The following is a 25,220-nucleotide window of genomic DNA, read 5'->3' as shown; positions in this document are numbered from 1 at the left end:
TTTTGCTACATTTTGCAGAAATGAAATAGACCCATGTCTGGCCTGAAAAGCTCCTGAATCATACTGTGGTCATAACTCCCCATGCACTGCTATCCCCTCCAGCACTAAGTGTAAGGTTAGGTAAACTACACTCCTGTGTGATTAAGTAGGAGTGTATTGGTTTAGGTTATCTAAACATAGACAGGCTGACAGGTTCATGAAGTGTGTGGAGGGGGAGATAACATGGGACTCCAACAGACCAGAATATCAGAGAGACTCTACATTCACATTCATTTCAATAGGATGGAATTATGTTGTTTATCACAAATTATATGTGATAATTAATACATTCAATGGCCCTGTACATATAGACAATGCAACTACTGCTACTACTACTGTAACTGCTGCTATTTCTACTACTACTGTTACTGCTGTTATTTCTACTACTACTGTTACTGCTGTTATTTCTACTACTACTGTTACTGCTGCTATTTCTACTACTACTGTTACTGCTGNTATTTCTACTACTACTGTTACTGCTGTTATTTCTACTACTACTACTGTTACTGCTGCTATTTCTACTACTACTGTTACTGCTGCTATTTCTACTACTACTGTTACTGCTGCTATTTCTACTACTACTGTTACTGCTGTTATTTCTACTACTACTACTGTTACTGCTGTTATTTCTACTACTACTACTACTTACTATACACTAGTGAGGCTAGTTCCTCCGTGGCCAGAGTGGCCACATTCTGGATTAGTTTTTTACAGTTCCTGAGGCTGATCTCATGGTTTCATTGACACAAGACAGCCACCAATAATGTGTGTGTGTGTTAGTTTGTGTTTATGTGTATAGTGACAGAATCAATGGTTCTAGCTCACGAGGGAGGGGTGTTGACTTGGGTTGGCTTACGCCCACCCTCCAATCCACTCCTGATTCCACCATGTGCACACACAGTTATTTCTGTCGCACGCACACATCCCTCCCATCCACCCACAGATATGTGTGGGGATCAGCTGAGGGGGCTTACTCACATGAGGTTGAACCTTGCATGGCATTAATAACTGAAAAAGTGGACTATAGTTCAGTATGGCAGACCCTGAGCCTTGCTTGTACACTAAACCTCCAGTAAGGGCCACACACGATCCAGGCAACCCGCCTACTCACTGGTGAGTGAGTGAGTGTGTGTGTGAGAGAGTTACTGCTTTGCCCTCCCAAGTCCCTCCTGGGTTCTTCCAAAGCATTTTCCTGTGTCTCCAAATGGGTGAAACCACAATTTCCCTTTTACAGTCCGGTATCAGGGGTGAAACCACGATTTCCCTTTTACAGTCCGGTATCAGGGGTGAAACCACGATTTCCCTTTTACAGTCCGGTATCAGGGGTGAAACCACGATTTCCCTTTTACAGTCCGGTAATCAGAGCTTACTTAGCCTGTATATACTGTACAAACAAGTGAATTAGGGAGATATGTGGGAATGTGAACGGTTACAGATTAAAGAGTGAATGAAGGGAACCTCTCTCTCTCTCTCTCTCAAAGACCGCAGATGGAGGGAGTGACACAGTCAACGAGCCTCGCTGGCTTTGTGTCTTGTGATGGGGTGTAAATCATCATGGGCTGCAGAGCAACTCTGCTGTCCTCAACTGGATCTTTATACACTGATTGACATGTTTTCCTCCTCCTCCTCTCTTATGAGGCCTAGGCTACTATATGTGCTGTAGGTCAGTTGCACATTGCTAGAGTAACATGGCAATAGGTCTAGGCCAACTATGCATTTCTTTCATAAACTTTCCTCAGCTATAGCCTCAGTGTTCTTTTCACTCCTCTACATCTTGGTATTGCTTGCTAAATTTTACTTCTTGTGGCCTGAAATATTTGTCAATTCAAAATAAATCTGTGAATGAGAATAGCATAGATGGAAACGTTCATATTTCCATTTTAAAGCTGCAACTTTAGGACATTAAGCACTGTTAGAATAGTTTGGAAAATACTCTTCATAATATGAATTTGTCTTTATGATACTTCAGTTAGTAGGATTAGGCTTTTGGTCATTTGGTTCGCTACAACAAGGAAGGATTTTTTTGCTGGCCTCAGATGCCTGCATCATTTCTGTCTTATAATGCTTTGCTCAACTAKAAGGTTTGTTAAAATTTCTCATTCGATTTTTATATCTTGCTTTTACATTTTAGCAGACACTCTTATCCAGAGCGACTTACAGGAGCAATTAGGGTTACATGCCTTGCTCAAGGGCACAGCAGCAGATGTTTCCAGCTAGTCGGCTCAGGGATTCCAACCAGCACCCTTTCGGTTACTGGCACAACACTCTAACCCGCTAGGCTACCTGCAGCCCCTATTGTTTCTTCTCTCTCATTATTACCTTAGGCCTCCCATGTTTTTGGGATTATTCAAAAACAACTTCAAACTTTCTGAAACAACCTAGAAGTCTGTTAGATTCATTCATTGTTTGATCATGGGGGCTCCCGAGTGGCGCAGCGGTCTAAGGCACTGCATCTCAGTGATAGAGGCGTCACTACAGACCCTGGTTTGATTCCAGGCTGTATCACAACCGGCTGTGATTGAGAGTCCCATAGGGCGGCGCACAATTGGCCCAGCGTCACAATCGGATCTACAGTATAGGCTACTCAAGGGTTTGGTTAGGGTTTGGCCGGGGTAAGCCGTCATTGTAAATAAGAGTTTGTTCTCAACTGACTTGCCTAGTTAAATAAAGGAAAAATAAAAAGAATGAAATAGTGCGGCAGAAGAAATCTACATTACACTGGAAGTGGCTTAATAGKACAAGTTATATTCATATCAAATGAAAAAAAACAAAAAACATTTGGGCTTCTACAACGAGACACCCGAGTCCCCGCTATAAAAAACACTTCGGCTTCGGCTATTGGCCTAGATCAGACATTAGAGAGAGAATTCTGATCGGAGTAATTGTTTGACATTGTGATTTTTTACCTGTCAATTCTGACAACTGAAATCTATTTTCTGGTTATCCGACAATTTTTTATGTAATGGTTGTAGTGGAACTCCCGTGCCCTTTTGCCCCTCCTGTCCTTCCCTGTAAGGGAGAGTGGAGCCTGACTGAGTCTGAGGACAGCTGAAGCCATAAACACAGTCTAGTCTAGAGACAAACAACAACACCGGCCTGACTGTTCCAACTGTTTCCCAGAGACACTCCGGCAGTCTAGAACATTTCCCCAAACACAGCAACCCTCCCTGGCATCTAGGCATACACCTCTACCCCAACCCAAGACTCCTATCCCCTACTGTAGGTAGCCAGAAATGGAAGATGGCCCGGTAGTAAACTCTCTACGGACAGATACTGGTTTACGGCACAGAGGTTGGGAACTCCATGTCCCCATCCCCAGATTGACTAAACAGAGGGCTATGTATTTGTCCATGTCATTTTGAGTAGCCTATACTGTAGATCCGATTGTGACAGTCCCTCCAGGCGTTTATATAGCTAGGCTGTGTGTTATGACTTATAGAGACTGACACCAGCTTAGTATAGCGCCAGGAAGTCGCCCACAAAGCAAGACCTGAGAGAGAAGAGAAAGAGCTCATCCTCAGGGAATATATGTCAGAATGTTCAAATCAGGAAGGCTGGTCTGAATGCTCTTTTAAATAAAACATTTACAATAAGTAAAATACAAATCTGCTTTATATTCATAGTCTCCAGCACCACTCCAACATCAACATACAGTACMAGTCAAAAGTTTGGATACACCTACTCATTCAAGGGTTTTTCTTTATTTTTACTATTTTCTACATTGTAGCATAATAGTGAAGACATCAAAACTATGTAATAACACCTATGGAATCATGTAGTAACCAAAAAGATTCTTCAAAGTAGCCACCCTTGGCCTTGGTGACAGCTTTGCACACTCTTGGCATTCTCTCAACCAGCTTCATCTGGAAGGCTTTTCCAACAGTCTTGAAGGAGTCCCCACACATGCTGAGCACTTGTAATCGCCGCCAAAGGTGCTTCTACAAAAGTATTGACTCAGGGCTGTGAATACTTATATATATTTCTGGATTTAATTCGATTTAATTCGCAAAACTTTCTCAAAGCAGGTCTTCATTTTTTATTATGGGGTATTGTGTGTAGATGAGTGAGAAAAAACTCAAATGTTATACATGTTGAATCCAGGCTGTAACACAACAAATGTGGAATCAGGGGTAAGAATACTTTCTGAAGGCTCTGTGTGTCAATGTTGGGGTGGTGCTGGAGATGAATAATATCAAGTTGTCATTGTTTTATTTCCTCGAGTAAGCATAGCATAATTCTCTGTTTCGTATTCTAGGGGCATAGTGGGAAAGAATACAAACGTATCATCATCATCAGCATAACGTCTTGTTTGTTCTCCTCTTTCCTATTAGCCATGTGTGGAATGTCATTCACTTATTAACCTTATAGCCTATAAGCACAGCATAATAATGCACATTCCCTGCTCTTGCTGTTTAACACATGGGCTCACTCTTGTAATTATCACCTTCTCTCTCAACCAATGGGTGCAAATCTCTGTATATATTTATATGTCAACTTATCCATGTTCTCTCAATTGCTGTTTTTCAGCAACAGTTTTCAACCTCCCCAAAACCACCAGCTATAATAACCTTAAAGCTGCAATCAGCAGTAGAAGCAATAACAACGTGGCCTCCCCGCCCCTGCACAGGGCTACCTGCCATCACATCATCTGGCTCCGAGAATCTTCCATGAGATGAGGACATTCCCCAAACTATTTAAAAATGTCATTTGCATTCCGTCTTTGTTGTTCATTCAGTTAAGCATGTACTAGATTGAACTGTCCTTCTTAACCTAATTATCCTAACCTGCTACATTAATTATCCTAACCTGCTGTGTAAGTTCTCCTAACCTGCTATGAAAAAGTAGTAGCTGTATGGAAGTGGAGTGTTTTTAGGGAATCTCAGGAGGGTAGCTCTCCAGGAACAGGTTTGGCGAGCACCGCTTTAGTGTGTGGTCAACTATGGTCCAGTAGTAAACGTTTTTATCCAAAGTCATTTACACAACTATAGACATTGACACATTACCAGTAGCCTCCACGTAGCCCATGCAGGAATTTAACCGACAAACTCTCGTCTTTCCAGTGTGGAGGATGTGAAACTTACCCAGTTACCTGGAGACATCAACTTCAATGAGATCTGAAGCCAATCATGAGCGACAGACCAGTAGTAATCTCTTGCTCGGTTGGTGGTTGGCATTGAGTGTACTTGTTGTTGTGTAGAAGGTTGCGAGTTGTAGCTCCGCTCGAGGCAGAACAGAATGCCCTGTTATACCAGCACCTGCTCTAACCTACTGCGCCATTAGAATCACATATCTGTGTGGGCATCTGTGTGGGCATCTGTGTGGGCATCTGTGTGGGCGGGCTTTGTGTGCAAGCTTGAGACAATGAGAGAATGTCCACCTGTGAGCCTGCTCTCTACGTCTCTCATGGGGCTCTGTAGGTCATCTTTAAAGAAACAATCTGGAGATTGTCATTCAGCCTCAAGTTTATGCCTTTAATATCTGTTGGGGCTTGAGGTATCTGTAAAGCCCTCTCTCTCTCAGCATGCTAGAGGCTCCTTACAGCTTAGCTTCCAAAGGGGTGCCACTGCCCTCTCGGCTAGCGCGTGCCTGTCCCCCTGACCCCTGTAGGTCAGCAGAGGTCAGCAAGAGGACACTTTCACTCTGAGATGTGGGGGGGGGGAATATCCATTCGGCTGCCCTCTGACTCTAGCACACCCACACACACCCACGCCCTTTCCCTGACAGTCACCATTCATCAATTTAATGCATTAACAGTCACACCACATACCTTTTCAGGAGGTTCAAAAGCCCAGGCGGGGAAGACAGGGAGGAGAAAAGGAGGAGGAATTCCCATAACAAAATGGGGGAGTGGGTGGGCCCTGAAAGGGAGAGCTTTGCCTGGGAATTAACAGGCTTATCCAAGGGTCTGTTCACAGAGGAGTGAACCACAGGTTGAGGGGCAGACTAGCACCTCTGTGGGTTGAAAGAACAGGGACTGAGGGAAGCTTGTCCAATAGGACTTAACCAAGAAGATCCTAATAGACCTAAGGCCTGATGGAACAGCTAGCCACTAAGAGTCTCTTATGGTTCAGCTCACTAGACAGACAGACAGGAGTGGGAACTTCCTTTTTTTCTGTCCTTCTCCTCTCTCTTCCTTCCTTCCTCTTCTCACTGCAGACTCCCTTCTTGCTAACTCCCTCTATCCTGATTTCTCATCTCTTCTACCTCCTCTCCTTCTCTCACCAAACCAGCTTCATCTCTTCTACCTCCTATCCTCCTCTCACCAAACCAGCTTCATCTCTTCTATCTCCTCTCCTTCTCTCACCAAACCAGCTTAATCTCTTCTACCCCCTCTCACCAAACCAGCTTCATCTCTTCTACCTCCTATCCTCCTCTCACCAAACCAGCTTCATCTCTTCTACCTCCTCTCCTTCTCTCACCAAACCAGCTTCATCTCTTCTTTTGGTTTCTCTCCCCCTCCTCCTCTGTCACTTCCTCATCTTACCACACCCGCTCTCTCTTTTCATTATTTCTCCCTCTCTCACTTCTCCTCCCTCAGTCTGAGCTTACCTGAGGTTGCCAAAACAATCAATCGTCTGCAGAGCTCCCTTCCTTTCTGTTCCCTTCATTCTTTCATCCCCCTCTTCCCTTCCCTCCATCTGAGCTTACGTGAGGTTGCCCCGGGCCCAGGGAGGCTGAGCAGCAGCAGACCAGTATGGCTTTGAGGGCTCTGCTGTGGCATGCCGTAATGCAGACTGTCAGTCTGAACCAGGGGCTACACAATGGCTCCTTGTTTCAGCTGGTCCCAGCACCACTGCACCCCGCACTACTCTACCTTTCCTCTCTCTCTCTACATCACTTTCTTTCAACCTGTCGCTCTTTCTATCCCTCCGCCCGCTCTTCTCCTCCTCCTGCCATACCTCTAATGGGCCTTCAAATATCTTGTTCCACCCTGACTGTGCTTGTATCGTCTCCCGTAAACACATCATAAAATGAGAAGAGGGGGATAAGGGGAACGAGAGAGAGAGAGATGGATGGATGAAGGGATGGATAAGAACTTGTAAAGGGCTGTATTGGAACAGACGCGTCGACAGCTCTTCACAAGGAAACATAATCAGAAACCAGGAAGCAAGGGAAGAGTGAGAGAGTGAGGGGGGGGGGGGGCATCAAAGCGTGGCTGACATTCCCTCAGCGCAGGAGCGAGGGGTGGTGGGGAGGGGTGGCAGTGTTGAGAGGGATAATTTGATAGCCACACGTAAGTGGGGTGGACGGGGAGGAGATAATCGTTGATGTACACAGACACACCCACCCGTCTCCAGCTACATCTCCGACCATAATAACTCTCAATAGCACCGTCTGGAAACATCGATGACGATAACGTATTATTCTCAGTAAAGTCTGAGCAAAGCCAGCGATGCTGCAATACAATCTGAGTAGTGATTGTGTCCCCCCACTCCCTACCTGTAGAAGCAAGCCTGGGCCATCCCTCTTCATCATTTCTTGAACGTTTGATTTGTGTTTCATAGTGTCTAGAGCTTCCCGACCGCTTTCAGACAATGGAACTGGAATTTACTTGATGAATGTTGCCTAACCGCAAACCAAAATGAGAACTGACTGAAATCCTAATTCCCTTATTTTCAGCGAATGTTTAGACAAATCTGTCTTTGACTGACTGTCCATCTGAGTCTGTCCATCTGAGTCTGTCCATCTGAGTCTGTCCATCTGAGTCTGTCCATCTGAGTCTGCGCGTTGATCAGGAGTTCAACAGAGAAAGACAAGGGTGTTAAACTGATCCGTTTCATTGACGTTGCATTCAGATTCCAGCCGGCGCAGCAGTGCAGAGGTGTCACTTAGGAATCCTCTGTGTGTTTGCTTTGGGGCTCCTCATCTAACCCCCATGCCAGAAGGGGCAAGCTCCAACACACCTGCGCCGCCTAGATTAGACTGGCTGGTTCAGGGGTTAAACGTTTCGGGAATGAAGTTCACCACCATAACAGTCATTACCGCATGTTATTACTGTAACACCCTCCAACTAGGGATCTGATTGGGTGGTTAAGGGAGGGTTTTTAAGGATAAAAAGCCATCCCTATGCAAAATAATGATTATAAAATGAAGTTTCAGCCCTGGGTTGGTTGTGGGGGATGACTGTTTAATGCAGGCCTTGTTCGAGACAGTCATTACCCTCATTAGGAGTCAACTTCCGTCAGGATTTACACATTCCCTCTATGTTTGTGTTGGGATTTCTGGGATCCAACATGCCATGGTTTATCTGTTATTAGTGAGTTATCATATGACGTTCAAGCTCTCTGGGTTTGTTGGTTGTGGGTTAGACTCTGGTGGAGAAGCGTCCTCTTTAAAAAGGGGATGATTATAAAATTCAGATTGCCTAATTGGCACGTCTCTGGGGGTTTGTGAGCCATGGGTGCCACAGCTACAGAGTTGCTTTTTGTCTTCATATTTCATGATTTAATTACAACCGCGGCAGCGGCCAAATCATGTAACAGGCATTATTATCTCACTCAGAATGTGTTCCCTTCCCTTCACATCTCTAGTCATGTAACAGGCATTATTATCTCACTCAGGATGTGTTCGCTTGCCCTTCACATCTCGTTAAGTCCATGTTAACAGGCATTATTTATCTCACTCAGAATGTGTTCCCTTCCCTTCACATCTCTAGTCATGTACAGGCATTATTATCTCACTCAGAATGTGTTCCCTTCCCTTCACATCTCTAGTCATGTAACAGGCATTATTATCTCACTCAGGATGTGTTCCCTTCCCTTCACATCTCTAGTCATGGTAACAGGCATTATTATCTCACTCAGGATGTGTTTCCCTTCCCTTCACATCTCTAGTCATGTAACAGGCATTATTATCTCACTCAGGAATGTGTTCCCTTCCCTTCACATTCTAGTCATGTACAAGGCATTATTATCTCACTCAGGATGTGTTCCCTTCCCTTCATCAATCTCTAGTCATGTTAACAGGCATTATTATCTCACTCAAGAATGTTGTTTCCCTTCCTTCACATCTCTAGTCATGTACAGGCATTTATTATCTCACTCAGAATGTGTTCCCTTCCCTTCACATCTCTAGTCATGTAACAGGCATTATTATCTCACTCAGGATGTGTTCCCTTCCTTCACATCTCTAGTCATGTAACAGGCATTATTATCTCACTCAGAATGTGTTCCCTTCCCTTCACATCTCTAGTCATGTAACAGGCATTATTATCTTCACTCGAATGTGTTCCCTTCCCTTCACATCTCTAGTCATGTAACAGGCATTATTATCTCACTCAGAGATGTTGTTCCCCTTCCCTTCACATCTCTAGTCATGTAACAGGCATTATTATCTCACTCAGATAGGATGGTTCCCTTCCCTTCACATCTCTAGTCATGTAACAGGCATTATTATCTCACTCAGAATGTGTTCCCTTCCCTTCACATCTCTAGTCATGTAACAGGCATTATTATCTCACTCAGAAATGTGTTCCTTCCTTCACATCTCTAGTCATTGTAACAGGCATTATTATCTCACTCAGATGTGTTCCCTTCCCTTCACATCTCTAGTCATGTAACAGCATTATTATCTCACTCAGGATGTGTTCCCTTCCCTTCACATCTCTAGTCATGTAACAGGCATTATTATCTCACTCAGAATGTGTTCCTTCCCTTCACATCTCTAGTCATGTAACAGGCATTATTATCTCACTCAGAATGTGTTCCCTTCCCTTCACATCTCTAGTCATTTAACAGGCATTATTATCTCACTCAGAATGTGTTCCCTTTCCTTCACATCTCTAGTCATGTAACAGGCATTATTATCTCACTCAGAATGTGTTCCTTCCACACATCTCTAGTCATGTAACAGGCAATTATTATCTCACTCAGAATGTGTTCCCTTCCCTTCACATCTCTAGTCATGTAACAGGCATTATTATCTCACTCAGAATGTGTTCCCTTCCCCTCACATCTCTTGGCAACGTGGCCAACCAACGCTGCTGTTTGACTGGATTACAGACAGTTTTATAGGCAATTTGCAGAGACTTGAAAAAGCCAATGCAAAAGTAGCCTAATCATATCAAGACTGCAGGCTACTTCTCAGAGCACAATTTAGGCCAATTTCCACACGAAAGTAACGCACAAAAAAAAGAAAAAAAAGAGACTAAATGTAGCCAAAATATTAACTCATTTTGACAGCAGTATTATAGACAGTCTGATAAATTACATTTGTCATAACTCTATCCTGAAAAAGGCCCTGAAATATCTGCCTTGATTGAAACTGGGTCATGTTCATTATGCACCAAATAGTAGAAAACAGGGGTTTGTCCAACCTGACCTTGTCCAATAGGAAAATGCTCTTTTTTTTTGCGCGAAGCGTTTTGTAACAGTGTGTCCTAATGAACACAGCCCAGATAATTCCCCCCATGTTGACCTCACATGGGGAGGTGTTTCCTTCTGTAAACAACACACCCAGGCATCTCTCGTCGCCAGTACAGCTCTCTGTTTCCACAGGAGCCACACTCTCGATGTGGGGTATAGGAGATAGGTAAGGGTGTTAACAAGTTTGGCTTCACCCTCCCACACACACAGGTAAACACACACACAAGTGCCAAGTGTTAGAGAGGATGCACACTGGCCATGTCCAAATACACCTACTAGTGTACTACAAACTTAAACATAGTATGTACTCATCATCTCATAGTATTTAGCAGGTACTGTTTAGTAAAAAGTATGCAGTACACGGCTGCAACGTAGTAGCTACTCCTAATTGGCTGGGGCGGGGCCGAGTGTGGGTGGATTTTTACAAATTCAACAGACATGCATCACATTATCCAGCCTGAAAATAGCTCATTTATAGGCCTTATAGGCAGACTATCACATTCAACCTAATGGAGTTACAGACCGTTATAGGCCTACTCAGGCATAGCAGACTATCACATTCAACTAATGGAGTACAGACCTACTCAGGCTGGTTATAGGCAGAACTATCACTCAACCTATGGAGTTATAGGCTCTCAGGCTGGTTATAGTGTACTACTCACCACTTTAAAAAACTGATACCTAGCTGATCTACACTCAGGCTGGTTATAGTCAGAACTTCACATTCAACTTACTAAGTGGAGTTACAGAGACCTACTCAGGCTGGTTATAGGCAGACCTATCACATTCAACCTAATGGAGTTATAGGCTACTTCAGGCTGGTTATAGGCAGACTATCACATTCATCCAATTCAACCTCACCTAGTGAGTCTATATACCACTCAGGCTGGGTTATCGCAGACTATCACATTCAACCTAATGGAGTTATAGACCTACTCAGGCTGGTTATAGCCAGACTATCACATTCAACTAATGGAGTTATATAGGCCTCTACCCAGGCTGGTTATAGCAGACTATCACATTCAACCTACATAAGTATGGCTACCAGGCTCTGGTTATAGGCAGACTATCACATTCAACCTAATGGAGTTATAGGCCTTACTCAGGCTGGTTTAGCAACTATCACATTCAACCTAATGGAGTTAAAGCCTACCAGGCTGGTATAGCAGACTATCAATTCAACCTAATGGAAGTTATACGGCTACTCAGGCTGTTTAGTCAGACTATCACATTCAACCTAATGGAGTTAAGGCCTACTCAGGCTGATAGGCAGACTATCACATTCAACTATAATTGTTAACCCATATAGCCCATCGATCCTATTTAAAAGCCTTCACATATGAAACAGATCATTTGTTCCATTTAACATATTTATTAGTGAAACCAAAGTGCTGTAACATATCAAATAGCCTAGTACAGACACCAAAACTGTTCAAAAATGTTCAAACAAAAGGCTATCGCACAGAAAAACGCATGATCACTGGGAATCGACAACATATCTAAACTAAAAGCAGTGATCATTGGGAACGACAACTACTAAACTAAAGCAGTGATCATTGGGAAGACAACGTACTAACTAAAGCAGTGATCATTGGGAACGAAAACATAATAACTAAAGCAGTGATCATTGGGAACGACAACATACTAAACTAAAGCAGTGATCATTGGGAACGACAACGTACTAAACTAAAGCAGTGATCATTGGGAACGACAACGTACTAAAACTAAAGCAGTGATCATTGGGAACGACAACATACTAAACTAAAGCAGTGATCATTGGGAAGACAACGTAATAACTAAAGCAGTGATCATTGGGAACGACAACGTACTAAACTTAAAGCAGTGATCATTGGGAAGACAACGTATAAACTAAAGCAGTGATATTGGGAGACGACACTACCTAAACTAAAGCAGTGATCATTGGGAACGACAACATACAAACTAAAGCAGTGATCATTGGAACGACAACGTAATAAACTAAAGCAGTGATCATTGGGAACGACAACCTACTAAACTAAGCAGTGATCATGGGGAACGACAACGTAATAAACTAAAGCAGTGATCATTGGGAACGACAACGTAATAAACTAAAGCAGTGGATCATTGGAACGACAACGTAATAAACTAAAGCAGTGATCATTGGGAACGACAACGTAATAAACTAAAGCAGTGATCATTGGGAGACAACGTAATAAAACAAGCCGTATCATCTGAACGAACGTAAAGCAGTGATCATTGGGACGAGACACGTAATAAACTAAAGCAGTGATATTGGAAGCGAGATCAGAATGATGCTAAGACCATAAGCCCTCAAAACTAAAACCATCCATATGTTCCAATCAAAAGGCCTGATTAACATGACATCATTATCGCAGTCCCATCCTGAGTCCCCGGTGCCGACACATTCACAAATCAAAAGATGGTTTAGTATTTACTTTAAAAGCTCTGATGAAGGCCAAGTGAACAAGAAACTTTTCAATGTCAAAAAAAAGAAATAAATAGAATTTCTTTAAAAAAAGATTTTTATACTTATTTCAAGGGGAAAAAAACTACTTAACCTACATTTTAACACCACCGCAGAAGCTTTGCTATTCAGCATTTTCCCAATTAAGTAGCCTCAATTGTGTTGTTTGGCTACTTGCAGAGAACTAGGGCAATCACTCACCGCCCACTCTTCCAATGCATTGGTGGAAAAGTGTGCATTAATTCTACTAGATGAAGGGCTGAGATGAGTACAAATCCTGGATTTAAACACTCTCGGATTTGAGAAAATTCACATACTTAAAACATATATTTTCGCATACTGAGATGAGTAATGCGCACTCTTACAATTGAGTGTCATACAATACGTTAGTGTGTTCTATCACATTGTCACAGATATAGAAGTGTTTGTTGTGTGTGTGTGTGTGTGTGTGTGTGTGTGGTGTGTGTGTGTGTGTGTGGTGTGTGTGGTGTGTTGTGGTGTGTTTGTCTATCTGACAGGATACTGGTCAATACTACATGACGTACTGCTGCTGGATGATATAAAACATGGATCTGTGTGTAATAGCGACACACTGTTACACAGAGAACACCGTGAGGTACACACATTACAAAACACTCCACTGATATGTAGCATTCCCTGCCATCTCCACTTCGTCTTATGACTTTGGTTACATACTGTCAAGAGGGATGAATGGAGTCCTTCACAATCTGGCTTCATAGAACATAATTTACAAAAAGTGAGGCACTTTGAAGTTTTGTTTTTTTCTTCTCTTAAGAGAATACCAGCCTTGTGCCACCCCCATTCCGCCTGCTCCCTCCGTCCGTCCCTCCGCCTGCCTCCGCCCGCTGTAGACAAACAAGCAGGAGGGGGGTTGTTTGACAGAGCTCACCTGGCACACACGACACAGAAACACAGTAGTGCTCAGGCAAAAGCCCTGGGTAGGAGGGGCAGATGGGGGATGGAGGGGGAGGTAGGACGGGAGGAGAGGAGGGAGGTATGGTGGAGGGAGGAGGGGCGAGTGGAGTGGGGGAGGGTGGAGGGGGATGTGGGAGGGAGGAGGGGGTACACAATAAAATAGGGGGGCCTGGTTCACTCTAACCAGCTCTCTCCAAAATCAGCAGGATTAAGATATGAGAGGAGAGCTGGATGATGAGGGAAGGTGTGTGTGTGTGTGTGTGTGTGTGTGTGTGTGTGTGTGTGTGTGTGTGTGTGTGTTGTGTTTGTGGTGTGTGTGTGTGTGTGCAGGAAGGGAGAGCTGTGAAAAGGCTCTTAACCCCATCAGAGTGCTCCATAATTGGGGGTTAGGCAGATAACCCAAAACCCATCACAGGTGAGAGATGAACTGACCTCCTTAACCAGGGAAAAGGTCGCCATGACAACCAGTACAATAGGATTGCTTAGTTGTTGTCCGACAACAGCAGGCACTAAAAGTTAGGTTGTGCCATAGTTTTTAAAGAGCAATTGCCATAATGCGTGTGCAAAACAGTGTTTTAAAGTATAAACTGTTTAGTGCCTGCAACTCCAGCCAGCCACACTGCCTTTATAGACCAAGTGAATAACTATACAAGCCAAAGTGTCTCGCTGTCTCAACGCCGTCCAGTAAAAAACCCTAGACACCTTTGATAGCGGTGTGAGAAGCATTTTCATAATACAAGTATGACCCATGGCCCGACTGCCCTCGCCGAGCCAAACAAAGTGTCCCCGACGCAACCCCGGCACAAGAGGGTCAGCCTTTGTGTGAGACGCTCACTAAGTTAGCATTTCAGAGCTAACGCGACAACAATGGGGGTAAACACACAGCAACAATGGAGTGACTGTCTTGTAAAGAAGACCATGCTGGTTTGACATGGAGGTCCCTGGTGGGGTTACAGTAGGTTAGCATGCTCTCCAAGTGGGCTATTGTTGCTAACTCTTGCTACTGCCTGCCTATCCACGTACAAAAGAAACCAATAAAGCTTTGTATAAATCAGACATCTCATTTAATAACAGGAACACAACCAAACAAAACAAAACACTAAGATTTGGGTGGCCTCCTTTGGAAATTGTCGATAAAAAAACACAAAACTCTCCACTCTATGTACTCTCACATCAATAGCAGAGAGGAGAGACAGAGGAAGGCAAGATGGATGTTTAGCCTTCCTGCCACACACACACATTAGCTAGGATGGTTTGACCTTTGTTGACCCCGTGACACTTTAACAGCCATTGACTGAGGTTAAATGGGTCTCTAGGCCACAGGTTTACGAGACACAGAAAGAGAGAGAGGGGAGAGTTTTCACTGTAACACCCTGGTGGGTCAATAATAGAGACCTATGGTGCAACCCTTTTTCATGCTTTGGGCTGGGCGACACCAAAAGCATTGGGAGAAATACTTCTGCAGCTGGGGTTTCATGCCACACTGGTTCTCCCAAAAACATATAAAAAGGTGAATGAATGTACTGTATGTTTGTTTAAGTAGTACATGCACCGTACTGTATCTGTGTGCCTTTAAAGTTCCCTTTACTATCTGTAGTTGGAATTTGGATGGACTATCCCTTTAAAATGCCACTGTTGGCAACTCTGCATTGCTGGGTTAGAAGGACCTGGCTTCAAGCACTATGATTCAAGTACTTATCATGATGATGATTCTAATTCCCCAAGCATCAGATAAGATAAAGGTATTTTAGTACTCTGCTAGAGTTAAAGAGCTAGCTCATAGCCAAGGGGGTCTTTCACATGAAGCGCTCACTCCTCACTTTTAATTAGTCATTCAGGCAGCTGTGTGTTGGAATGATAGAGGTGATAAGAGAGAGAGAGAACTCAATCACCTGCCACTGACATTTGTTTTTATATCTAGGGTGAATGAAATCATTAAAAGCGATAGACTCAGACTATTTAAAATAACATTCAGTCAGCACTGGTTTAGCCATGATTTCTAGGTTTCTCTTCTCGAAGAGTGGACGTGACATTTCGACAACTGGAAATGCACTGGTTAGCACTGATATGCACTGGTTATATGTACACAAAGCCCAAAACATCTTAGCCAAATACATTTAAACATAGTTTTCCACAATTCCTGTCATTTAATCCTAACAAAAATTCCTGTTTTTAGGTCAGTTAGGATCACCACTTTATTTTAAGAATGTTAGATGTCAGAATAATAGTGGAGAGAATGATTTATTTCAGCTTTTATTTCTTTCATCACATTCCCAGTGGGTCAGAAGTTTACATACACTTAATTAGTATTTGGTAGCATTGCCTTTAATTGTTTAACTTCGGTAAAAACGTTTCGGGTAGCCTTCCACAAGCTTCCCACAATAAGTTGGGAGAAATTTGGCCCATTCCTCCTGACAGAGCTGGTGTAACTGAGTCAGGTTTGTACGCCTCCTTGCTCGCACACGCTTTTTCAGTTCTGCCCACAAATTTTCTATAGTTGAGGTAAGGGCTATGTGATAGCCACTCCAATACCTTGACTTTGTTGTACTTAAGCCATTTTGCCACAACTTTGGAAGTATGCTTGGGGTCATTGTCCATTTGGAAGACTCATTTGCAACCAAGCTTTAACTTCCTGACTGATGTTTCTTCAATATATCGACATAATTTCCTTCTCATGATGCCATCTATTTTGTGAAGTGCACCAGTCCCTCCTGCAGCAAAGCACCTCCACAACATGATGCTTCCAACCCTTCGACTTGCAAGCCTCCCCCTTTTCCTCCAAACATAACGGTGGTCATTAGGCCAAACAGTTATATTTTTGTCTATTTTTTTCTCCAAAAAGTACGATCTTTGTCCCCATGTGCAGTTGCAAACTGTAGTCTGGCTTTTTATGGCGGTTTTGGAGCATGGGCTTCTTCCTTGCTGAGCGGCCTTTCAGGTTATGTCGACATAGGACTCATTTTACTGTGGATATAGATACTTTTCTACCTGTTTCCTCCAGCATCTTCACAAGGTCCTTTGCTGTTGTTCTGGGATTGATTTGCACTTTTCGCACCAAAGTACATTCATCTCTAGGAGACAGAACGCCTCTCCTTCCTGAGCGGTATGATGGCTGCATGGTCCCATGGTGTTATACTTGCGTACTATTGTTTGTACAGATGAACGTGGTACCTTCAGGCGTTTGGAAATTACTCCCAAGGATGAACCAGACTTGTGGAGGTCTACATTTTTTTCTGAGGTCTTGGCTGATTTCTTTTGATTTTCCCATAATGTCAAGCAAAGAGGCACTGAGTTTGAAGGTAGGCCTTGAAATACATCCACAGGTACACCTCCAATTGACTCAAATTATGTCAATTAGCCTATCAGAAGCTTCTAAAGCCAAGACAACATTTTCTGGAATTTTCAAAGTTGTTTAAAGGCACAGTCAACTTAGTGTATGTAAACTTCTGACCCCACGGAATTGTGAAACAGTGAAATAATCTGTCAGTAAACAATTGTAAACAAAATTACTTGTCATGCACAAAGTAGATGTCCTAACCGACTTGCCAAAACTATAGTTTGTTAACAAGACATTTGTGGAGTGGTTGAAAAACGAGTTTTAATGACTCCAACCTAAGTGTATGTAAACTTCCGACTTCAACTGTAAGTGCACATACACTGGACTTAAGCGTAAATTGTTCATTAAAGTCAATGGGAGATTTGAAAAAGCATTTGACTGAAGCGCATTAGGATTCAAGCCTTAATGAACTCCTCTCTGTTATGACCCTTGACGACACGATAGGCTTAAGAGTAACGGTGAAAAGTAACTGGAAACCTATCCCTATACAAGAAAGAAAACCATTCATTACAATTGAGTTACAGCTTCAGACCAAGGGACAGAACGTCTAGCCTTTCCTCCCTGCAGATGTAGGCTAGGCCTAGAGACGACCATCTTCTCTCACTGACAGATGTAGGGTCTCAAATCAGCCACTTCTGTCACTGTCCTCAGCTCAGCAGGCAGATGTCAATCAAAGGCTTGGTCCTTGGTCTCCAAGGAGATGCCAGTTGGCCAAGAATGTGCCTGATTGCTAAAGTTGTCTTTCAGTCCCCGAGATGGTATTTGGGAGCAGGATTCTTTTCTTAATTCACGTTGAATTGAATGCGGCCAAGTCAGCAGTTTTTGCATTGGTATGTTGGGTTGCAGTGGTCCTGGTGAGCAAACAAGTTTCCGAACCCCCGGCCCTGTACCTAATATAACTTAAGAGTTTAGGAACCAGGAATGAAGGGACGTATATGACAATGACGTTTCCTTTCCCATCCCCGGCCTAAAGGAACAACTCCTGCCTACCACCCAATGTTTCGATAATCGAGTCTAACCCAGGATATTCATAAAGCTGTTCCAAGGGCTGTCCCGGGGTGGCAGGTAKYCTAGTGGTTAGATTGTTGGACTAGTAACCGAAAGGTTGCAAGATCGAATCCCCGAGCTGACAAGGTAAAAATCTGTCATTCTGCCCATGAACAAGGCAGTTAACCCACTGTTCCCTGGTAGGCCGTCATTGAAAATAAGAATTTGTTCATAACTGACTTGCCTAGTTAAATAAAGGTCAAATATAAAAAACTGCTCTGACATTAAATCTAGACTATACTGGTTTTAGTAACATGTTTTCTGTGAGGTTGCATTAGTCCCATCCATTGACTCAATCTATTTCTGGACAATATAGAGTTGAACAGACTCAAAATGTGAAGTTATCAGCATTTTGAGAGGTAATGACAGAGCAATCGCCTAAGCAACAGGCACTAACGCACACATTAACTTAACACATCTGCTCTTTAACACCTTGGCCCCAGTCAGGCATTTGTCTGCTCATTTACAACCATTAGGAGACCCATTAGAAGCCAATTCACATTGACACAAAGCTCTCCTCCTGGTTTATGACACAGTAAACAAAACTTACAGCCCTGCTGCAGCTTAGAGGGCTGGTCTAGGCTGGGGGCTAGAGAATCACTGAAGCCTCCAATCTCAAATGAGAGACTTTTCCCATTCATTACAATAGACCATGACAGTTAGGGCTTGTGCTTTATCGCATGGCATTATTCTGTAGAAATAAAGAAAACGTGCAAGGATATTAAGTAGATGAAACACATGTAGGCCTATAGAACTGTCAGAAATACTGCTTCAGTTTTAAATAACAAGGAAACATTCACATAAATACCACTGTATATATCCATATCTGTCAATGCTCTTGAAATATTCTCAACATGTCTTGGAAGTCCAAAGAATGTGGGTTATTTCCAACTGGGTGAGGTAGTAGTATAATCTTTTATGTAGTAAAACATTAACACCATTCTGACATGTCTTTATCTACAAGCATGATCAGGAAGTGAAATGTGCTATTTACAAATGTCAGTGCGTTAGAGTACTAGGCTAATGAAAATAGGCCTACAATAACTGATACCGAGGCACTGGCAACAGTAAAAGCATGTGGGCTATTGACAAGTAGCAAAACAACGGGGTAGATGTTAAACCCCCTATTTTGACAGTATTAGAAGTACCATGACACACAGACCAAGGCACATGAGGCTTTCAGCATGTTTAAAGCCACAGTGTAAGATTTCCTGTAAATAACTCTATAACGTATCATAACAACAAAAAACAATGTTTATGGCTTTGTTGTCATAGAATTTGAAGAATGACTTAGCTATAAAATAAATTGTGCCGTTGCTCTATGAAATGTCATTCCTTGAATAGCCATGGGGACGCATTATCACCATTGTTTACGTTTGTTTTGGTGCTCCACTCTGCACATGGCATGCACATGGGAAATTCAATTTTTTACTTAAAAAATGTATGCCAAACAAAAAACATTGATTTCAAAGTTTAACAAACCATACAAATCTAGGACTGCTTTGAACAATTTAGGCTACACAGAAAATGTCAGAATTAGGGTAAAATCTCCCTGAGTTTTTCATGCAACCACATTTYCCAAAATCTCTTAAAATAACTACTACGAATTAAGATTCAAAGACGCCTGCAGAAATAATTGGGTGTCAGCTATGACATAACACCTTGAATTTTATTTGTCACAATGTTCGTAATAATGGTCGGACCAAGGCGCAGCGTACGTAGAGTTCCACATAATTTATTATAAAGTGAAACTTAGCAAAACAAACAAACAACAAACCGTGACTACAGCGGTGCACCGTGCACTACTCAAAACAATATCCCATAACCCACAGGTGAAAGAAATGCTACTTAAGTATGATCCCCAATTAGAGACAACGATAAACAGCTGCCTCTAATTGGGAATCATACTAAAACACCAACATAGAATAAACAAACTAGAACCCCACATAGAAAATATAAACTAGACTAACCCCTAGTCACGCCCTGACCTACTCTACCATAGAAAATAAAGACTTTCTATGGCCAGGACGTGACATTATTTTGGTTATTGAACTACAGTAGGTGAAGTGAATTTACATCCTCTAACATAATTATGGTAACGTAATTGTAACATGGGTCCCTGATCTGTACTATACTGAAATTAATAATTATGGATATGAATGTCATTCTCTACATGGTGATTTATCCTGAATAGGAACACAAAGTAATATGCTTTTTTTTGTGTTGTTTGCATATTTGGGTTTTATTCTACACACGGGCTATTATTGTAATGAGCTCCACCCCCAAACAAGACCACATTTGGTTGGTCACAAGATTGGATATCACTGTAGAGTACAGTACAGTAAATTAGACATGTTTAGTACATTACAGTAGAGTATAGTGCAATACAGCACATTACACTGTACTCCACTATAGTGTGCTCTACTGTACTCTACTTTTCTTTAATGTACTGTTCAGTATATAGCTACACTACATGACCAAAAGTATGTGGACACCTGCTTGTCGAACATCTCATTCCAAAATCATGGCCATTAATATGGAGTTGGTCCCACCTTTGTTGCTATAACAGCCTCCACTCTTCTGAGAAGGCTTTCCACTACACGTTGGAACATTGCTGCGGGGACTTGCTTACATTCAGCCACAAGACCATTCGTGAGATCGGCACTGATGTTGGGCAATTAGGCATGGCTCTGGTTCCAATTCATCCCAAAGGTGTTCAATGGGGTTGAGGTCAGTGCTCTGTGCAGGCCAGTCAAGTTCTTCCACACTGATCTCGACAAACCATTTCCATATGGACCTTGCTTTGTGCACATGTCATGCTGAAACAGGAAAGGGCCTTCCCCAAACTGTTGCCACAAAGTTGGAAGCACAGAATCGTCAAGAATGTCATTGTATGCTGTAGCGTTAAGATTTCCCTTCACTGGAAATAAGGGGCCTAGCCCGAACCATGAAAAACAGCCCCAGATCATCATTCCCCCTCCACCAAACTTTACAGTTGGCACTATGCATTGGGGTAGGTAGCGTTCTCCTGGGATCCGCCAAACCCTAATTCGTCCGTCGGACTGCCAGATGGTAAAGMGTGATTCATCACTCCAGAGAACATGTTTCCACTGCTCCAGAGTCCAATGGCGGCGAGCTTTACACCACACCAGCCAACACTTGGCATTGTGCATGGTGATCTTAGGCTTGTGTGCGGCTGCTCGGCCATGAAAACCCTTTTCTTGGAGCTCCCGAAGAAAAGTTATTGTGCTGACGTTGCTTCCAGAGTCAGTTTTCTTTATTTTACTATTTTCTACATTGTAGAATAATTGAAACTATGAAATAACACATATGGAATCATGTAGTAACCAAAGTGTTTAACAAATCAAAATATATTTTATATTTGAGATTCTTTAAAGTAGTCACCCTTTGCCTTGATGACAGCTTTTCCCACTCTTGGCATTCTCTCAACCAGCTTCATGAGGTAGTCACCTGGTATGCATTTCGATTAACAGGTGTGCCTTGTTAAATGTTAATTTGTGGAATTTCTTTCCTTCTTAATGTGTTTGAGCCAATCAGTTGTGTTGTGACAAGGTAGGGGTGGTATACAGAAGAAAGCCCCATTTGGTAACAGACCAAGTCCATATTATGGCAAGAACAGCTCAAATAAGCAAAGAGAAACGACAGTCCATCATTACTTTAAGACATGAAGGTCAATCAATCCGGGAAAAAAAACGTCAAGTTTCTTCAAGTGCAGACGCAAAAACCACCAAGCGCTATGATGAAACTGACTCTCATGAGGACCGCCACAGGAAAGGAAGACCCAGAGTTTCCTCTGCTGCAGAGGATAAGTTCATTAGAGTTACCAGCCTCAGAAATTGCAGCCCAAATAAATGCTTCACAGAGTTCAACTAACAGACACATCTCAACATCAACTCTTCAGAAGAGACTGCGTGAATCAGGCCTTCATGGTCGAACTGCTGCAAAGAAACCACTATGAAAGGACAACAATAAGAAGAAGACACTTGTTTGGCCAAAGAAACACGAGCAATGGACATTAGACCAGTGGAAATCTGTCCATTGGTCTGATGAGTCCAAATTTTTGATTCCAACCGCCGTGTCTTTGTGAGACGCAGAATAGGTGAACAGATGATTGCCGCATGTGTGGATCCCACAGTGAAGCATGGAGGAGGTGGTGTGATGGTGCTTTGCTGGTGACTCTATCAGTGATTTATTTAGAATTCAAGGCAAACTTAACCAGCATGGCTACCACAGCATTCTGCAGCGATACGCCATCCCATCTGGTTTGCACTTAGTGGGACTATAATTTGTTTTTCAACAGGACAATAACCCAACACACCTCCAGGCTGTGTAAGGGCTATTTGACCAAGAAGGAGAGTGATGGAGTGCTGCATCATATGGTCATATGACCTGGCCTCCACAATCACCCGGCCTCAACCCAATTGAGATGGTTTGGGATGAGTTGGACCGCAGAGTGAAGGAAAAGCAGCCAACAAGTGCTCAGCATATGTGGGAACTCTTTCAAGATTGTTGGAAAAGCATTCCAGGTGAAGCTGGTTGAGAAAATGCCAAGAGTGTGCAAAGCTGTCATCAAGGCAGGGTGGCTACTTTGAAGAATCTAAAATATAAAATAGGGGAGAAGGGCCTTGGTCAGGAAGGTGAACAAGAACCCAATGTTCATTCTAACAGAGCTCTAAAGTTCCTCTGTGGAGATGGGAGAAGCTTCCAGAGGACATCTCTGCAACACTCCACCAATCAGGCCTTTATGGTAGAGTGGCCAGACGGAAGCCACTCCTCAGTAAAAGGCACATGACAACCGGCTTGGAGTTTGCCAAAAGGCACCTAAAGACTCTCAGTCTGATGAAACATAGATTGAACTCTTTGGCCTGGATGCCAAGCGCCACGTCTGGAGAAAGCCTGGCACCATCGCTACGATGAAGCATGGTCGTGGCATTATCATGCTGTGGGGATATTTTTCAGCAGCACGGACTGGGAGACTAGTCAGGATCGAGGGAGAGATGAACGGAGCAAAGTACAGAGAGATACTTGATGAAAACCTGCTCCAGAGCACTCAGACTGGGGCGAAGGTTCACCTTCCAACAGGACAACGACCCTAAGTACACAACCAAGACAATGCAGGTGTGGCTTTGGGACATGTCTCTGAATGTCCTTGAGTGGCCCAGCCAGAGCCCAGACTTTAACCCAATCGAACATCTCTGGAGAGACCTGAAAATAGCTGTGCAGCAACGTTCCCCATCCAACATGACAGAGCTTGAGAGGATCTGCAGAGAAGAATGGGATAAACTACACAAATACAGATGTGCCAAGCTTCATAGCGTCATACCCAAGAAGACGCGATGCTGTAATCGCAGTCAAAGGTGCTTCAACAAAGTACTGACTAAAGGGTCTGAATACTTATGTAAATGATTTATTTCCGTTTTTTTGTTGTAATAAAGTAGCAAACATTTCTAAAAGCCTGTTTTTGCTTTGTCATTATGGGGTATTGTGTGTAGATTGATGGGGGGGGGGAAACGATTTAATCCATTTTAGAATAAGGCTGTAACATAACAAAATGTGGAAAAAGTCAAGGGGTCTGAATACTTCCCGAAGGCACTGTGTGTGTGTGTGTGTGTGTGTGTGTGTGTGTGTGTGTGTGTGTGTATATATATATATATATATATATATATATATATATATATATATATATATATATATATATATATTACATATATATATGCCTTAATTTCTAAAAAAAAAAATGATTCTTAGTTTTGACACCCAATTGGACATGCTCCTATGAACATCCCATGTTGGCGCTCATGGGTCCTTGTAGATGGAAATGCCTACATCTTACTGCGTGCCTTTAAAAGCGTTAGTCTTTTTGATTTGAAGCAAACACATGCACCGCAGGTTGTAACACGCCAAATGGGGCCCATAGACTACAAAACATGTAGTAAAAACTACAACCAATAACAATCCGCACTGCACTCTGCAAATCTGAAATATAAAGTAGCCTAGCCCAAAATACTTTCTGTGCAGATGACCGCGACTTTATCACCTGACCAACACCACCCAATATGGATTTTCTCAATGTATCGCCCTCACTTGTTCTAGCCAAAAACAACTAGTATAAGGCATGTATTACACAAAGTATAGACTACAATGGTAAAACAAACGCAGCATCAATTAGACTGGGGTAAGCATGCTTTCCCAACCTGAAAACTCAGAGGAACTTTTGGTGAAGTTGCAGAAGACCGTCAGACACGTTATTCCCAACACGAGCGCGTAATTGATGGCTGAGAGAGGCACATCTGGGAAGAACATCCTTGAAACAGCGACACGTTTTGGAGTTACTTCTCCTCCACGTTCTGAAGGTCCAGGGTTGCTTTGGAGTTTAGGTTCTGCGTGGCAAGCATCAATACCTGCTCGGTCCCATTGTTGGTGCTCCGAATCACCTCATCATTCCTCGGAGGAGAGAAGGAACGAGAGCTCGAGCCAAGCAGCAATTCACTTGGAAATTTAGATTTCCAACTGCGTGTGGAAGTGGCTGGCTGGCCCACCTGTAGGAGCGGTATCCGCATGGTCTCAAAGCCTGCTTTTTGAAGCGCTGTAAAGTCTCTGATTGGACAGTCACTACATTACAAGCGATTATATCCATTTTTGTATCCATTCAGAAATATAATAAAAATAACTTTATTTCTTCCAGGAGACAACTTCGACTCTGTCATTCGGATTAGTTTTTAAAAAATAAACAAAAATAATACCATAATTCAAAGATGACAGTTACAAAATCAGATGCATTAAACAAGATAAATACAAGTCATTAGAAAAGATTTACATCAGTACATTTATGGAATTGAAAACAATTTTTAAAAATTCAGTTCAATGAACTCTTCGCATAGAACTGAGATTGTCACAGAATGTCACCAGCCTGCTTGTGCAGTGGCGATTTTAGCATGTAAATGTTGGTGGGGTAAAAAAATGCATGCCAGCAAAGCCACTACACAAAACAACACTAAACAATATATTAATT

The 25,220-nt window shown here is 42.8% G+C and overlaps 1 protein-coding gene across 1 annotated transcript in view; it reads right to left on the bottom strand.

The window, feature by feature from the left end:
* Positions 1 to 24,711, bottom strand: part of LOC111959508 (protein eva-1 homolog C) — a 104,873-nt gene extending 80,162 nt beyond the window's left edge. Inside the window, 1 exon segment of the mRNA XM_023981122.2 lies at positions 24,403 to 24,711. Coding sequence (XP_023836890.2) covers positions 24,403 to 24,511 — 109 coding nt within the window. The 5' untranslated portion in view covers positions 24,512 to 24,711.
* Positions 24,712 to 25,220: the final 509 nt, after the last annotated feature.

The sequence above is a fragment of the Salvelinus sp. IW2-2015 genome, linkage group LG36 (assembly GCF_002910315.2).
Source record: "Salvelinus sp. IW2-2015 linkage group LG36, ASM291031v2, whole genome shotgun sequence".
NCBI classification, from domain to species: Eukaryota; Metazoa; Chordata; class Actinopteri; order Salmoniformes; family Salmonidae; genus Salvelinus; species Salvelinus sp. IW2-2015.
The sequence above is the reverse complement of the archived record's forward strand: the minus strand, read 5'-3'. Positions and strand labels throughout refer to the sequence as shown.